This window comes from Toxoplasma gondii, chromosome IX (assembly GCF_000006565.2).
Source record: "Toxoplasma gondii ME49 chromosome IX, whole genome shotgun sequence".
Taxonomy (NCBI): domain Eukaryota; phylum Apicomplexa; class Conoidasida; order Eucoccidiorida; family Sarcocystidae; genus Toxoplasma; species Toxoplasma gondii.
The window spans coordinates 918,288-933,083 of NC_031477.1; the positions used below are offsets into that span (position 1 = coordinate 918,288).

The window sequence follows — 14,796 nt, forward strand, 5'->3', positions numbered from 1 at the left end:
TTCCGGTTTTGCAGTAGTCACTCGCAGACGTATGTACACCTGCTGAGTGTTCAGGGGAAAATATGATGTCGGCTGTGAGGATGTTACACTTTTACTGGCCGGTCAGGTAGTTGTAGGTCGTTGATTACGCTTGTGAAAATGACGGCTTGCAAAGAGGTGGAGAGCAACATCTGCACCAAATTATCGGAGCTAAACACCTGGGGGGCAAACTTCGTGAAAACTCCCATTGGGATCGGCCATGGTCTGCTGACCACTTACGCAATTGGCTACACTATTCAGGTGCCTAGGCTGTTCGCTTTGAAAAAAAGCGGGCAATATACCTGTCGTGTTTCCACAGATTGCGCTTTTGCCCTATGTGATCATGGAGCTAAATGAACCAGTCCAGGTACACAAAGTCAGGGTAGACATATCGGTTTGCTGTGCATGACTGCCATCATACAGGTCAATGCCTTTGTCCTAGGCAAGCTCTTTAGAAACGGATGCACTGGCGGAAAGAGACATTATTCGCCTCAGGCGTGTTCGCATTTTTTCAGCTCATGGGTGCGCTTGTTTTTGGGCGACTTGCCGATTTCATAGGTCCAAGAAATTCGTGAGTCATTTTCAACAGTCACTTCTTTTTGAGTCAGAGCAGCTCTTTTGTCAGTTTCGTTTTGGCTTTGGGGTCATCGGCAGCTGTGTATATTTTGGTGAGCACCATAGCGTACGTTTTGTCACGTACATAGGGCCAAACGAGAGTGCTCCCGGCAGATGGCAATAGCCAGCAATATGACTATACTTTACATAAGCCAGATCCCTGCACTTTTCATGCATGGGTTCCAGGCCGCTGCGTTGCTAGTCTGCCTTGAAACGGATGAAAAACACCGGACTCCGTCCATTGCGTATTTGAATCTTTCTTACGGCGGTGGCATGGTCCTCGGAGGTTTTCTTGGTGCACTCGTCAGTTCCTTCCTCGGGGCCCGTGGGACATTGCTCGTGTCCGGAGTAATCCAGATTTGCGGATGTTTCTTAGCCTTCGCCTTGGGTAGGACGATAGTCCAAAGCTACGATACTTATTATAAGACAGATTGTGCATTGCAGACCGTTTCCACGAGTTGCATCCACCGGAAAGGTTGCCAGGCAGTTTTGGTAGGTTCGATAGGTCCCCTTAAGCTGCCCATGACAATTATGTCGTCTGCAGATGGACTTCAAATGCTGCAATTGGAGTGGAATAGGTTGACGGAAATTGTCAAGCGAACACAATCAGTCTGTGTTCTGCTGCTGGTGGGGTTGATGCCGTAAGAGCTATAACGTCACAAATATGATCTGCTGTAGTGTATAACGTGACCGAACAGCATTCTTATGACACGATTCGCATTCACAGCTGTCGCCGTCGACCAGTTCGGTGAGCAAAACGATCTCGTGAAGTGTAGTGAGGAGACGATACAAAAACGGGAACTGCAGGACTCACAGTAAAAAAAACTGGACTTCTTCCAACTTAGCAGCTGGTGAATCTCTGTCCTGGTACAGCCGACTCAGACGAACTACTTAGTCACGATGATCGGCATGATGACATTTGGTACGAAGGTGCATTTATGACTTGCCAAGTTGTTAACTCATTCGTGGTGCACTGCCAGCCGCTGAGGGTACGGTATCTGCGGCGTTTCGATCGTTTTCACCGTACCAGCGAGCTCTTCCATTGATCCAGGTCTTCTAGCGCCTGCACTTGCATCACGATTCGGTAAACTACAATAAGCGAAACTTCGGCACGACATAATAGCTGCGTTTTTTCAACACCAGGTGATGTCTCGTGCGAGAGATACTCGGTCCCCGTTGCTTTCGTTGGCTTCTTACTGTTCGTCTGTTCTTCGCTTCAGCAAAGATGATATCTCACCAAAAGCATCACTCAGGCTTTTTTTAGTCGGACCCAGCTCGTTATTCATGATCGTTCTTCTCCTTCTCGCGCCGCGTAAGTCCCACTGCCATGATCGTAGGCTCCTCGAGTTACTATAGTGTGTCCTATGTTCATCAGTGTGTGCTGGAGCAGTGCTGTAGGGCATATGCAGCACTGATTACTGTCTGAGACGGTCACACTCCTTTCCAGATACATCTGCGCTACATCGCAGATGACGAAACGAGTTGAACCATCAGCAGTTGGTTCCACTTTAGGCTTGAACGGCGCACTCTTCTTCGCTGTCGCAGGTCTCTCTCAGTTTGTCGGCCTGCCCGTCTACGCATACTACGGTACGAGTAACGCTATTCATTGCAAAAAGAAATTCACGCTCAGCCACCGGCAGGGATGCGGGCATACTGGGGTTTCTGCGTTGCCATCTCAGGCTTGCTGAGCTTCTACATCTTCGTGCTGGACGAGAAAATATGGAATGCGTATCCTCCTGACTCTGGCACGTCCGCTAGTCTTAGCGTGTTTCAGTGAAACGGCTTTGGTCTGTCATTGAATCGAGTGGTCCATTTTACCGTGCACAACAGTATATATGTACCGTGTTGAATTGGTGTAACTTGAGCCGTAGTGTGGAATTTGTCAAACCCCTTGCACTTCCTCGACGGCTTGCAAATCACCTCGGATATAAATCGAGGCTCCTTTCGATATGGCCACTGACACCACGGGTGTCATACGAATTCATTGTCATGGCAGAATATCTTGTGAATCATTTCTCGAAGGAAAATTCACACTTGCTTCACTTCCTTTGTTGGCGCTTCCATCAGACGGAAGTTCGTAGTAACAGATACTGGAGTGGTTGAAGCAGAACCACGTAGAGCTTGCCACAGTGTCCAAGCGTTTGTATATTGCAAGTAGGTTTGGCCTGCGACACGCAGTTACGAACAGTACCGAATGGCGTGAATGGCGGGGCTACTCTGCAGACACAAACACTTGTACTGGAAGGACATACCGGCCTGTAGCAGCTTCTGAGAACTGATCTGCTCAGCGAAAACCATGATGTCGGCGATGGTATAATGATCCATGTTTTGAATCAAAGCATCCTGGCATAGGTCCCCCAGGCCCTGCGTAAGCAGCCGCATACGATGCCAGGTACAAGAGTGACACTGACTCTCATCGAAACAGAAACTCCCCAGCATGCGGAAAACGGTGATGCCCGACTGGCGATGAGCATACCTTTATATCGTACTTGTCGGCCGCAGCGAACAGTTGCAGGATATCATGAATCCTTTTCCTTTTGTCGCCATCCTTGCCTGCCTTCGGTGACCCTTCCAACAGGGAACAGCGATCGTAGTGGATAAAGTCTAAGATCTGCTTGGCGATATGCGGAGACAACTCTTCAAAATTGATTTCCGATTCAGAAGCCTCTTTGAATTTGCCTTCAAGCATTGCCTGGAGCACCTGATCAGGTTTAAATGTGCCGTAAAAATGGAATAGTGAGAGTTGTTTGATAATGAGGAAAGATGTATTGAAGCAGCGCCATTCTAAGCTATTTCCTGCTACACTGTGTAGTACCTCTGAGCGGGCGGCAAGCATGAAACGGGAAGCTCTGTAGACTTCTTTCCCGCAATTTATAGAAACATCACGTGTCTCATCCCTCTCGCAGTACTTGACGATATCTTGCTTGAAAGAATTATCTGCCGTCTTGCCGCTGCCTCTTAGCGGTCTTGCTGGAAAGACACCACACAAGACAGGCAGGACTGTCAGCGACCGGGAGATGGTGATGAATAGCAATGGGACCCAAGCAGACTAGGCTTACATGAAGTGAGTTCCATTGCTATTTGCACCTCGCATTTCACCCGAAGAGCACCGTCGACTAGCCATTTTTGTATGCTGGCGTCGCTTGGGGAGTATGAAAACCTGCGTCCGTCTCCACCACGGAAGTACTTTTTCAACGGGTCACCGAGGCGCGTTCGCGGAACTGAATGAAAGAATTGCGTGGTTCACGCACAAGCGGACGCAGTTGAATGTAAAGGGTTCAGGCAAGCGTGGTTTCGATGCGAAAGTGAGGCATGGCTCGTGCTTACGCAGATTACCTGGCTGGTCTTCTTCATCGAGAAAGCAAGCAGACCACTTTGCGACGACGAAATCCTTAGAACCGCGATACATGAGAGAGATATCGATGCTGTTAACCGAGCTGTGTTGTTTCTGTCCGTTTGGGAAAAGCCAGAGCGCGAAGTCGTGGAATGTTGTGCTCTCTAGTCGGGTGCATCCATCAGTCACTAGGAACAACACAAACGCACACTTGGTCGTCGTGGTGTTTCTGGGCGTGACTGATCCCTTACCGTGCCACCTGCAGTTGCTACGCCCTCTCACTCTTACGTTCATTCTGAGCCATTTCTCGAAGGTCGACAAAATCTTTCACTTCCCAGGTGTATGTAACTGTCTCCCAGTGCATCTTCGTCGTCACGGCTTCCATTTGTGCGACTGATCACGGAGAAAGTGTTAATGGGACCGCTTCTCGCTAGGCAGCGAGACTGTGCATACGATTTTCAAGCAATTAGAACGTGCGAGGCGTCTTTGCGTGCTGTTTTCTGCAGCAGCAAAAACCTCTACACAAACCAGAGTACAGCAGAGTCGATCCGTGAGACACTGACACGCAGATTGACCTAGCTTTGAAACGATGCTGGCTACTGATACCAACAAATTCTAATATGGTGGCCTTTTGGACTGCCAGTTCCTAGCGAACACCAGGGCACTGCTTTATGAGCCCGAAGCCACTGGCGACTCACAACAACAAAACAAAAAGTGCAGCGACAACACATCCGGCGAAAAATTCACTCAAACAAGTTAATAAACAGACAAACTTTGACTGACACGCAGGAATACAAATCTGTAGCTGGGTGCCCGGTTATAAACTGTTGGCGGATACAACACTCCCCGTCCGCCGATGACCCGAACAGTTCAAGTCCCAACCACAGCCACCCAGGGCTCTCACGTAGAGCCGCCGAAGTGGCGAGGCACCGCTGAATGTGAAAGGCAAAAACTGGAGGCCTCACAACGATATAGATAGAGCTACCCTTAAGCCGGTCCGACAGTTCGTTTACCGGGCAAAATCCTGTTATTTTTGGAGATGTTCAGAACATGCCGTGCGGCCCAGGTGACTGAAGTCCTCATGTGGTGATCAAAATTGTTTGAGCGAGTGGGAAGTGTTGTCTTACATCTTTTTCTTCTACCCAAGTTCTCCTTGGTATGAACCCTATAGGTCTGTTTATCTAATCGATGTCACTAACCCAGTATCCATAATTTGTAGAATTGTGTGTGGGCGCTCGTAGGTTGACCTTGTAAGTAACAAGTAAACCTTAAGACGACTTGGGATAAAGCAGCTGAGTTAAATAATACAGAGTTCAACTCTGTATATATCACTGTGTTGTGGTTCTATCGCAAACCAGTGAGGTAACGAGGCTACGGTTTTGGGCTCGTAGGCCAACAGGAATTCTATTCGTGTATTCCGTACAGACTCCCGCCAATCTACAATCGTGATGTCACGTGACCAGAGGTATGTACAGGGCTAGTTTACATGCGCTCATTCTAATGTGCAGTTTTTTTGTACGAACCGTTAACTAGCATTGAGGTATCTGGATGTGATAGTTCCAGAGAACCAAAAGCAATTTTCAACGCAAACTGAGAATTATTAGTTACCGTGTTATACGCGGCGTATCCTGACACAGTGATGTAATTCAGCGAATGCAACGTCTTTGGTCAACCCACGTGAACGGTAGTAATTCTGATCGCGTTCGTCAGTAAAGAGCAGAAGCACGTCAACACCACCTGTTGCAACAAAGGAACCCTGCGGTGAGGCGCCATTCTAAGATGGGTTACGACAAAACCAAAATTTAAGTTGTTGTGTGCACTGCAGTTCTCTGTTTGCATTGCGTTGTACCAGGTACGTGGTGGGTTCTGTGCGCTGAAGAGAAAGCGAGGAGGTTCCAACCGGACATCTTGCCGTCGGCTGAGACATCATCCCTCCAGATCGTAGACTGTCCCGTCCCAGCCAACTGAAAGAAGAGTGTTTCAGGTGCGTTCGAGACCTGTTTGGCAATGCATACGCTCGAGGTAAGCAGTGCGGCCATGCTCGTCTTCATCTGAAGACTCTGAGCTTTCTTTAATTTGACGTCAACACCACGAAGCCGGCATGTGCCTCTTGAGATAGGCTGGCAACGCCACCAGTAGTTAACTAACTTTCTAAACGACTGGGTATTGTTGCTGGCCTCTTAAGTTTTCAGACGATGGCTTATGCTGAGCCTTTCGCGCAGTTTCGCTTCACAGCTGCCAATTCTTATTGCTCACTTCTGCCAAATTTACGCAAAAACTGCTACTGCTATTTCGTTCCTTGTGCGCTTTTGCGCTGCGGCGGCTCAGCTGCCGCCGTAACCTGCTTGAAGGGACATCATTCCCCTGTTGTCGATCTAATAATCGGTAAATATATACACATTAAGTCTAGCCAAATTGCAGATACCTGTCCGATACACAACACCCACACAAATGCAAATCCATGTATATTCATCAGAACCGAGCACGGCACTCCGAATCCCTGGATAATGCAGACTTCTACAGAAAGCGGTGTGCGATAGAAGAGAACTGGTCAGTCCGTCTTCTGGAAAATGAAACAGTTCCTCTGGTGGATGAGAATGGGGAAAGGATGCCAGGATAGTGTCACAAACAGGTTTTGTTCAGCTGCGGGAAAGGATTATTCTTCAATATGCTTTACAATTTCTCGCGGAGACAAAGAACTACTCGAACGCCTGACATCATATTTCATACGAGCGTCTATTCTATGGCAGCACTAATCTTCGGCACACTTAAATCAGCTCACACTGGAACTTGGTTGCTTCGATTATGCGCACAAAACGGTAAGTGAGGAACAAGTGGCGTTCCAGGTACAGAACGTAGTACTCTAACACGCTTGCAAGAAACAAGCAACCACGCATGGAGCCATACATATGTAGCTGTCTATAAAGTATTAGTGTGAAAAAGGACAACTGGATTAACACTTCAAGGACCACAACAACTACAGCACCATCCAGTATCAGGAACTTTCCCGATCGCCACAATCACACGGAAATGCGACTTCAGTCGACTTTTGTTCAGCCTGGGGCAGAAAAATCCACATCCAAGAGAGTGATAGGCATCGCAATTCACCGGCCAGAGCACTAATGCTTTTTTCTTTCTTTTGCGGCAGCATACCCGTGACTACGCAGGTGCTTTGTGCAGACAGGGCATCCGCCTGCTTTTTCTTGTCCGAGATTTCAGCGCACTCGCCATCACAATTCCACCGGACAGCAGTCCAAGCGAAAAGAATCTGACAACTCCGTCTTCGGCGATGACTCGTGCCACTTTCCTTCAAGTTTGTGTAAAACCTTAAACCGCTAGGCGTCCTCGGACAGCGGTACGCGAATACAATCGGCTAAGGGCCTGAGAATAGTTGCTCCGCCGTACACCGTTGTGTAGCCTCAATGTCATCGAGTGTTGAACAGTCCAGTCATGTGAACCAATGTTTCTTGTATCGTTGCTACAATCAGCCCTCTGATTGATCCTGCGAATTCTTGATGGAGGATACGAACCAACTTTCGGTCGCAGTTCCTGCGGTGTCCTACCCTTGAGCGTTGTGTCCCTGACAAACCCCCTTGTCTCAGACCCATGCTGACTTAAGATCGTCAAATCCACACACATATCTAGCGTTTAACGCGCACTATACTTCTTCAAAATTTAAAGGTACATTGTACAATTACGTGAGCAATTGACCAGGTGCACCTACTTGATGACAGTCTTTATGAAGAGAAGGCGACTGAAGCCGAGAACTTCTCGAGACAGACAACTAGATCCTTGTGCATGCACATGCGCTTTTGTAGGTGTGCCGTGGGCCCCAAGCCGCTGAACCCGCGGATAACGAATCTCGTTGACAAACGGGACACGTTTCGCAGCTGTGGAAATTGCAATCGACAATCTACCAGTAGTCCTGCCCTACCTGGTAAACGCCGTTTCCGCCTACGCAACCGGGTTAGTGGAGCTTTTGTGGCAACCTCAAGGCGTTAGCCTGGTCGTAGACCAGCTCTTTCATGTGGAGACAGTTTTCCCCTTGGCAGACTTGCGCAGAGAGCGACATCGATAACAAGGCAAATTTCACCTCTCTTTCACTTTCTACAGCGAATGATTTGCCCTAATTCCACTTTCTGGGCAACCGTGTCGTGGGGGAGGGCCGCCTCCAGTTAAACAGCTGTCACGCCAAAATTTTCGGCTTGTGCAGGCTCCACTCACCCCTGGCATACCCTGGGATAGTCAAATTTCTAGAGCGGTGTCAATGCTCCGAAACCGGTTGATATGTATTGCCAGCAACCTCACGCGTTGGCTGTTGCCGTGCGTGTAGCAAAACAATGAAGACACCTTCAACCTTTTCTTCAACTTGCTGTAAGGCGCTGCTGCGGCGCGCCTTGCCGTCGTCTTTCCAGCAGGATAGCCAGAGTCTCATTTTGCCCGACGAACTACTGGCAGTGTCAACACAATCATCTCATGCAGATCGCGTGTGGAACTACAGAACACAACGGAAGAAGAGGGACTTAGTACGCAGCGAGTCCGTTGCTCTGTCTTCATATTCACCGTCAGGCGCACGTTTTCTCTCGATATCACCGTCCGTGAAGCTGAAGCACACATATGCTGGTGCGGCGGGAAGCACCTCCATCGAACGGCGCGGTGGAGGCACCTGCATTGATAGCCATTCCTCTGTGTCTCTCATTCCAGGGCAAAAAACAGAGTTTTCTCCCGGGGCGATGGGTGCGCCCCCTGACGCGTCCACCCTTCCTCATGGAGAAGCTGAGATGCGAGACATTTTCGTCCGTGGTATGTCCACAAACGGCCAGAATCCCTCCCCTTCTCCGGCGATGACAACTGTAAATGCCAACGAAGTTCGGCACTTCAACCAGCTCAGTGGCGAATGGTGGGACCTTAACGGGTCTCTCGGTGCCCTGCATGACTTTAATCCCCATCGCGTAGGTTTCATTAAGAGCAGTCTGCAGAAACTTTGTTTTTTCCAGGCTATTCTTCGCCGGCGTTCACTGCAGGGCCCTGGAACAACTGAATCCGCCGGGAAACTTCCTGCGCGTGACATTAAAAATACGCGGACCCTTACTCAACAACGAGGCAATTTAGCGCAAGGTACTGAGGGCGGAGGAGCGCAATCCGAGATGGAGGAACCGCAAGTTGGTGATACACGAGGGGTTCTGGATGGGGTCAGAATTTTGGATATTGGATGCGGCGGAGGTATCTTGGCTGAGGCAATGGCTCGAGACGGAGCGTTCGTTACGGGCCTCGATGCCGCGACAGAAGCCATCACAGCTGCTGAAGCAAGACGTTTGAACGGTGAGCACGGACTGCTATGGCGCTTGAGTGGACCTTGAGACACCATACGCAACCCTCAGCTCGTGCATGGGAGTTCCAGTTGCACCCATCTTCGTCATTGGATTACGGTTGCTGCTCGCAGTCGTGTCTTCGTTAAAAGCAAACAGACACCTCAGCCCTATAACCATCTGCGAAACGACGCCGACACAAACAGCAGTGCAGTAGAACGCGGAGTAAATCGTGGCCTGTTTGGAGCTCTCCAGAGAAGAGCTTCTCTCACTTGAAGTGGGAAAACGGAAATGCAGGCAGTTGCATTAAAGAAACATGGGGGGGGGGGTGTCAGAGTCGAGGGCGAAGCTGTAGCCGGCTGCCCAAGTGCCGCGCGTTTCCATGTCGCTGTATGTGAACTGTTTCTGCGTCTCACCAGGTCCATACGCCCCGGTTGTAAGAGACAGACAACGGTTCATTCACGGCTCGCTCGAGGACTTCTGCAGTGGCAAGATTCAACAAACCCTTGAGTACGTTCGTGCATGGCCAACGTGACACATAAGAGCTACTCGATAAACACTCATGCCATTTTGTGAAGCAATACGAATGCAGCGAGTACGCAAGGGGTCTCCATTGCTTCAGCGTTTGCTGTTTGGCGTTATCCAATACACAGAGCACTGAACCGTGGTCGCTCATCCCTACAGCAAAGAACTGGTGTCGATTTAGAGCAAGCTGACGCTCACCGCAGACGGACACGAGGAACCTTGTTTCGACTGCATCAGAAGGATAGACCATTATAGTTGAGGGAGTTGGCATTGCCCGGAGGCACCTTTATTTGCTGAATGCTTGTTTTTTTAGAGGACCCCAGAGCAGTTTCTTCCCGAACCATCAGCAGAGCCTCTTCGACGTTGTCGTTTGCTCCGAGGTACTTGAGCATGTGGATGGAGGGTTGGAAGGCGTCGAGGCAGTTATAGCAACTGCGGCACGGCAAGCCCTCGCTCCTGGAGGTCTGTTTGTTCTGTCAACTTTAAACAGAACGCCGGAGAATTACCTCGTGTCTATCGTTGCAGCGGAGCACCTCTGCGGTATCGTTCCCAAGGTGAGAAATAGGCGCTTGCTGTGGTTGCTGTCACTCCGAAAAAACTGTGCTCGAAGAATTCTGCGTGCTGCTATCATGCGTTTCTGTGGCTGTGCATCAATAAGCAACACGTTGTCGACTGGTTAAGACACACAGAACTCTTGATACACAACTTCACTCATCCCCCAATCGCTTTTCAAACACCCACCTTTAGGCGACGTTACGACCCTTTCTCGAAGAAGTGTGACACTTCTCTAGTTCACCAGTCATACGGCAGAGCGAGCGATGAACATCACCACATCAGTACGGCGTTCTTCTCGTAAACTGAACAAGTGGTTTCTAACCCCGGGTTACTTGCGGCGTTTCTGCTTTGTTTGCTGACTTATAGGGAACGCACGACTGGAATAAATTTCTGAAGCCTGACGAACTACGGGAGATAGGCGAGAGACACGGCCTGCGACTGATGGAGCAGCGTGGCTTCTTCTATGTTCCGTTTCTTCGAACATTTGTACGGGAGCCCTTTTGCAGGTTCTCTTTTGCAATGGCATTTGAGAAAATCTGAGTGGAATTAGGGACCCGTCTTGTCCCGCCTTCAGAGGGAAGTGACATCCTGCGTGCTGCTGTATGCTTGACGCGAAAATGTGTCTCACCAAGGGCTTGTCACAAAGCACCGTTCCGCAGACTCACGAACTGAAGAACTTTTTCCAGATTCTTGACGTCTGTGACATAGCTAGTATCAATACACTGGATGAGACACCCTGGCAGCTCTTGACACCTGCATGATGCTTTCCTCACAGGGATTTAGTGCTGTAAAAGGTTGAAATTGTGTTCCTGGGCAGGTTACTCATGTACGACGAGCTCCGCATTCACGGCAGACTCCTGTCCTGCGTATCTGCCGGAGGCCACTGATAATCGAAGTTGCCTGCGTTCGCAACCGGGAAAACAGCCCATGCTTGGGTTGGTGAGAGTTCGGAGAGTATCACACATCCCCCAAGGTTCACCAGCATAGCTCTCACAAGTTGAAGGCTTAGGACTTTTAGTCAGACTTCCCATCAGAGGAGTACTACTGATTGGGCACCCTTTCCCGTACGGTTCCGTAAGACACCCTAGATGGAAACCTGATCAAGACTTTCCTGTCGCCTCTCCCACGAAGAAATGTTAGAAGTTCATGCGGTTGCAGGAAGACTTCCCTCACGTTGTCCTTCCACGCAACGGTGCTGACAAACAAGCAAATAAACATGTAGAGACCGCGCCACTGCACAAGCAGTCCTTGCACTTGCGGGAGTATCATTCTCTGCGCAGCTTGGCATCGAACTTCGCACGATCTCGCAGAGGTAGCTCGCCATATCGCAGGATTCGCATTTGCCTGAAGCACACGGGATGGAAGCTGACACGGTTGACCGGGCTGTGAACGTGAGGAGTAACACAAACGAGTCATGCACGCATTCTGCTTTTCCGTATACGAAGTACCAGCGGTTCGCCAGCATAATGATCTTCCGAATCAGCGGGAACGTAGCACCTTGAGTTACCTGACAATTGATCGCTGTCGGGCGCTGCCATGACAAGACACATATAAGGCGCTGGTACACACGGAGGAGGCTGAAAGCTGTGGCACACACCACTATGTTGTCACATACGGCTATCACCGACGGAGAGGCGGACTAACTGCGCACAAACAGTGTCATGTTTTACCCCGTTAGAACGGAACATCCCTTGCAAATAAAACACATCAACGCAAGCGATTATCCACATGACAGCTTCTTCCACTGGAACGGGTCTGTTCAAATACTTACGGAAGAATAGGGCAAACGTGAGCGCTTCTAGAATAGCCGGAGAGGAACCGCCAGGCCTTTTCGCACGCAGTCTCGACTTTCTCAACATTCCCTCCTTGGACCTCCTTCTGGAAGAATTTCCACGCACAGAGTGAAGGAAGGTAGAAACAACAAATAAAAACATGTCCCTACGTGCCCCCACGAGCTTCCCTCTCATTAATCCACCAGAGTCTAAGATATCACTGATTGGAGGGGGCTTCCCTCACATTCTTCACGCCGCAGCGTGCATTTGCTACGGTCCTGACTGCCGGGTTAATCTGGTATCGGGACGACTTTGACAGAGGTCGGTCTCCTTCCCAATACGCGGGTGTCGTCTCATCAGAGGGTCGATTTGCAAAAGAAAACCAAACCAAAAACTTTAGCCTGTGTCAGTCGCCACACACAGGATTCTTGAAGAGGCTGCAGACACGGGGAAACATCGACTGTGCCGCTACAGTATACTCCATCTTACTACCAGTACCACGGCACTGATTATACGATCATACTACCATCTGTGTCGTAGTTTCGTCTCGCGACTTCGGCTTTGTACAGACTACCTGGTGCCTTCTTTGTACCATTCTATATTGGGGGTTCCGACAGCGTTTTCCGATTGTAGGTACTTGTGTTCTATGAAACGGATCGTGGTCAAGCCCGTTGCGCAGCGAGTGCCTCACCTTGCACAAAATGCACGTTCTGTCCTTCTTCCAAACGACGACTTGCTGATGCTGTTTCAGAGTCAGAGGCGAAGGTTCCCACTGCTCGGCGGCAGCCAAAGACTTGACCGTGTCACCTCCAGACCAGCTATTCAAGTTAAAATGTCTTGGCGTGCACCCGAGCTGGCCTGCAGAAACAGAATATTTCCTGGAGCGTTCAGACTGGGTGAGTCGCTCTTTTCCCCCCAACTTGTTGGAATCTTTCTTCTGAGATGCCTCATTTGTCGCCACTGGCGCCGAAAAAGCTTCGCCCACCGCCCTCGAGATCTGCGTTCCGGTTTGCTTTGTGGCGCTGGAAAAAAGGCGAAGCGGAAATGCCCCAAAATGACTGACTACTCCCAAAGGAGAGGCAGTCGAAGAGTTACAGACAACGGACCAACATCGGCGTACCCACGCGTGGTGTCCAAAAGAACTGCAACCGGTGGAATTAAGGGGAGCTGCGGTTACACGTTGTTGTCCATCTGAAGATGCGACTGTGCATTTTTGAGGTGCCTCAGTGGTAGAACGCCGTCTGGTACAATGCCCGGCTTGACTCTGGAGAGCACGCTTGCCCAGCCGAGGACGAGGCGGTGAGCGTCCGACGGGACTGTCGACGGTGAGGCTGTCGGACCGGAAACGATTCATCAAAGAGTGGCATCGTCGACCCTCCCAAATCATCACATCGTCAGTGGCTTCTCGGGCACCGCAAGAGTTCGACGCAGCCTTCGCGCTGCGAGTCAGTTTCGTCGCAAGGCGTGCGGCTCCTGTCGGGGGTTCCCCGAATTGGATATGAGGGAGCCTGAAAGTATCAGTGCCTCTACGTGAGAAATGCCCCCGCAGAAGCGACGATTTTCCCTCGACAACTCCCCGGAACAATTCTTCGAGGAAGGACGGCACCGGCCGCGCCGCCGATGTTGTGCGCATGACGCAACTCGCCATCGCGAGAACGGACGGAAGAAGCAGTTGTGTTGACCACGCAGCTTTCCTTTAGTTATGGGCTTGCAAAGAAGACAAGAGAACCATTCCGACTTCAAAATTAGAATCTGACGCGCGTTGAGGCGTCAGTAGATACTCTTTCCGCGGGTGCAGCACGGATGCCGTAAAGGAGGAGGGTCGACTGTTGAGTGCTAGCGGGAGAAAGGCACCGTACACAGCTTTGCATAGACGCGACACATGAAGGACACTTGGTGCCAATGTGAATGCATCATGCATCAACATTCGTCTCGACGTGTCTGTCCTCTGCGCATATGCCGGTTTGTTCCTGCCCTTTCTCAATCCTTTCAGGAAACTGGTGGTCACTGCAGTAGGAACAACACTGAGAATGCGCATACACACAGAACATGGTCGTCCATCGAATGGAAGACGAACTTGTCTAGGAACGTCTGGAGACTACTCCACAAACGTCGTTCCTTGCCAGTCACAATACGCATGCAACAGTTTTTGGCACTACGCATGCAACATCCACTGATGCACATTCGAAATCGGTTCCTCATTCTGCAGGGATTCTGCGGGAAGAATGGAACAGAAAGAGGTGTAAGACACCATTGAGCGGCATTTTACAAAACGTAGGTAGCCTGGTTCACTCAGTTTTGGCACGATCATCCGGGAGCACATTTGCAGGGATTTCCTTGCGCCACATGTAGCCGAGTCGTCTGTCAAGCAGAATGCTTTGAGAACAGTCGATTTTCGTGCCTGCTGTCCTTTGTTACGATAGGATCATCGCTGCAGATTTAACAATCATGACCCTCTTTGAACGAGGAAACGTGCTGCTTCAGATTCCACCGACGCTCCGATCCATCGGTATTAACGCAGGTGTTCAGTGTTGGACTGGCAGCAAATCGACTCGCGAAGTCACGCGAACAAAAGTGAACAAGCAGATACGCCGCCCGGTACGCAGTCATGCAAGAAGCAGGATGCGAGTTCTACTGGCAAGAAGTCTTCTAGACAAGAATCTGGATC

General features: G+C 50.1%; 4 protein-coding genes across 4 annotated transcripts; 2 read left to right on the forward strand and 2 right to left on the reverse strand.

Moving 5' to 3' along the window:
* Positions 1-85: 85 nt before the first annotated feature.
* Positions 86-2,533, forward strand: TGME49_266870 (transporter, major facilitator family protein). The gene is made up of 17 exons (XM_002368725.1): positions 86-279; positions 338-385; positions 442-460; positions 514-589; positions 644-686; positions 748-1,021; positions 1,178-1,274; positions 1,332-1,381; positions 1,441-1,448; positions 1,507-1,555; positions 1,614-1,622; positions 1,685-1,717; positions 1,777-1,831; positions 1,887-1,945; positions 2,009-2,027; positions 2,081-2,220; positions 2,274-2,533. The coding sequence occupies exons 1-17, from the start codon at positions 139-141 to the stop codon at positions 2,408-2,410; spliced, it is 1,257 nt and encodes a 418-aa protein (XP_002368766.1). The 5' UTR covers positions 86-138; the 3' UTR covers positions 2,411-2,533.
* TGME49_266860 (BTB/POZ domain-containing protein) lies at positions 1,335-5,166 on the reverse strand. Its single transcript, XM_018781444.1, has 8 exons — positions 5,095-5,166; positions 4,256-5,037; positions 3,970-4,155; positions 3,693-3,854; positions 3,449-3,603; positions 3,110-3,334; positions 2,886-2,997; positions 1,335-2,798 (listed from the first exon to the last, which is right to left on the reverse strand). The coding sequence occupies exons 2-8, from the start codon at positions 4,350-4,352 to the stop codon at positions 2,662-2,664; spliced, it is 1,074 nt and encodes a 357-aa protein (XP_018636257.1). The 5' UTR covers positions 4,353-5,037; positions 5,095-5,166; the 3' UTR covers positions 1,335-2,661.
* Positions 5,167-7,874: 2,708 nt separating this feature from the next.
* Positions 7,875-11,626, forward strand: TGME49_266850 (3-demethylubiquinone-9 3-O-methyltransferase). Its single transcript, XM_002368723.2, has 4 exons — positions 7,875-9,289; positions 9,696-9,786; positions 10,115-10,355; positions 10,723-11,626. Exons 1-4 carry the CDS (start codon positions 8,308-8,310, stop codon positions 10,894-10,896), a joined length of 1,488 nt encoding a protein of 495 aa, XP_002368764.2. The 5' UTR covers positions 7,875-8,307; the 3' UTR covers positions 10,897-11,626.
* Positions 11,092-14,200, reverse strand: TGME49_266840 (hypothetical protein). Its single transcript, XM_018781443.1, has 3 exons — positions 12,820-14,200; positions 12,128-12,234; positions 11,092-11,700 (listed from the first exon to the last, which is right to left on the reverse strand). Exons 1-3 carry the CDS (start codon positions 13,774-13,776, stop codon positions 11,622-11,624), a joined length of 1,143 nt encoding a protein of 380 aa, XP_018636258.1. The 5' UTR covers positions 13,777-14,200; the 3' UTR covers positions 11,092-11,621.
* Positions 14,201-14,796: the final 596 nt, after the last annotated feature.